Source organism: Perkinsus marinus (genome assembly GCF_000006405.1).
Source record: "Perkinsus marinus ATCC 50983 genomic scaffold scf_1104296958184, whole genome shotgun sequence".
Taxonomy (NCBI): domain Eukaryota; phylum Perkinsozoa; order Perkinsida; family Perkinsidae; genus Perkinsus; species Perkinsus marinus.
The window spans coordinates 518-1,396 of NW_003206872.1; the positions used below are offsets into that span (position 1 = coordinate 518).

General features: G+C 48.9%; 1 protein-coding gene across 1 annotated transcript; it reads left to right on the forward strand.

The window, feature by feature from the left end:
* Nucleotides 1–357: 357 nt before the first annotated feature.
* Pmar_PMAR024999 (hypothetical protein) lies at nucleotides 358–562 on the forward strand (the record flags this gene model as incomplete). Its single annotated transcript, XM_002774635.1, has 2 exons — nucleotides 358–399; nucleotides 455–562. The coding sequence occupies 2 exons, from the start codon at nucleotides 358–360 to the stop codon at nucleotides 560–562; spliced, it is 150 nt and encodes a 49-aa protein (XP_002774681.1).
* Nucleotides 563–879: the final 317 nt, after the last annotated feature.

The window sequence follows — 879 nt, forward strand, 5'->3', positions numbered from 1 at the left end:
CATGTAAGAGTGCCAATGACCAAGGTATCGGTTAACATATGGTCACTTTTGGAGGGAAGGTATCATACTGAACGCGTGAACAGGAAACTTCGTGGCGAGCGAGAAATTCTGAAACGTCGGACGATGTGTTTCTTGCTTGAGTTAGTCAGCAGCAGTGGTATTGGATTTGTAATGGGTGGCAGGCGCCTTCTCCACGGCAATTACTTCACACGTTACCTTTTCGGCTCACTCGCTGTTATCTGGATTGCCGAATATGCTGCTGCCTGTCAATACGGTGTATTCAATGGATCGACGAGGACCTATTTCGTATCTTGCTTGCTCAACCTCTAGATACCACGCCATCGTAATCCCAACTGGATGTGGTCTTGGTGGCTCGAGAAGCAGAACCAGATAAAAAATGTGAGCTTTTCATCTCCGTCGTCCAGCTCCTCCAACTCCTCCTTCTCCCCTTCAGGGTGAGATACCAGCCAACACCCCAGGTTATGCTATGGTCAAGTGGAACAATGAGGCCGAACAGAGATGGCTCAAGACGCTCAATGTTGAGGCTATGAACGAGGAGTAAGGCTGTCGGACCTTGTCCGTGGCACTCACTATTCAATCTCAGATTCGCCCGCCGTCGGGAGGCTTACTACAAAGGTCATCACGGTGGTCACTAATATGCCCATACTCACTTGTTATTACATCCGTACGCTAGGGCGTCGGAATACGAAAGGTCGATCAGCGTTGTGATATGGAAGGACGCTTTTGTGAAGCTTGTGTTGCGCTGTGCGTAGTCTAGAGACAAGAGTGACAAGTTTTAGTCTCTATTGGCAATGATGACCAAACGTTCCTTTTTTTCTGAAGTAGTCTGTCGGCTCGTTGCTGGCCAATGCTGCTCGG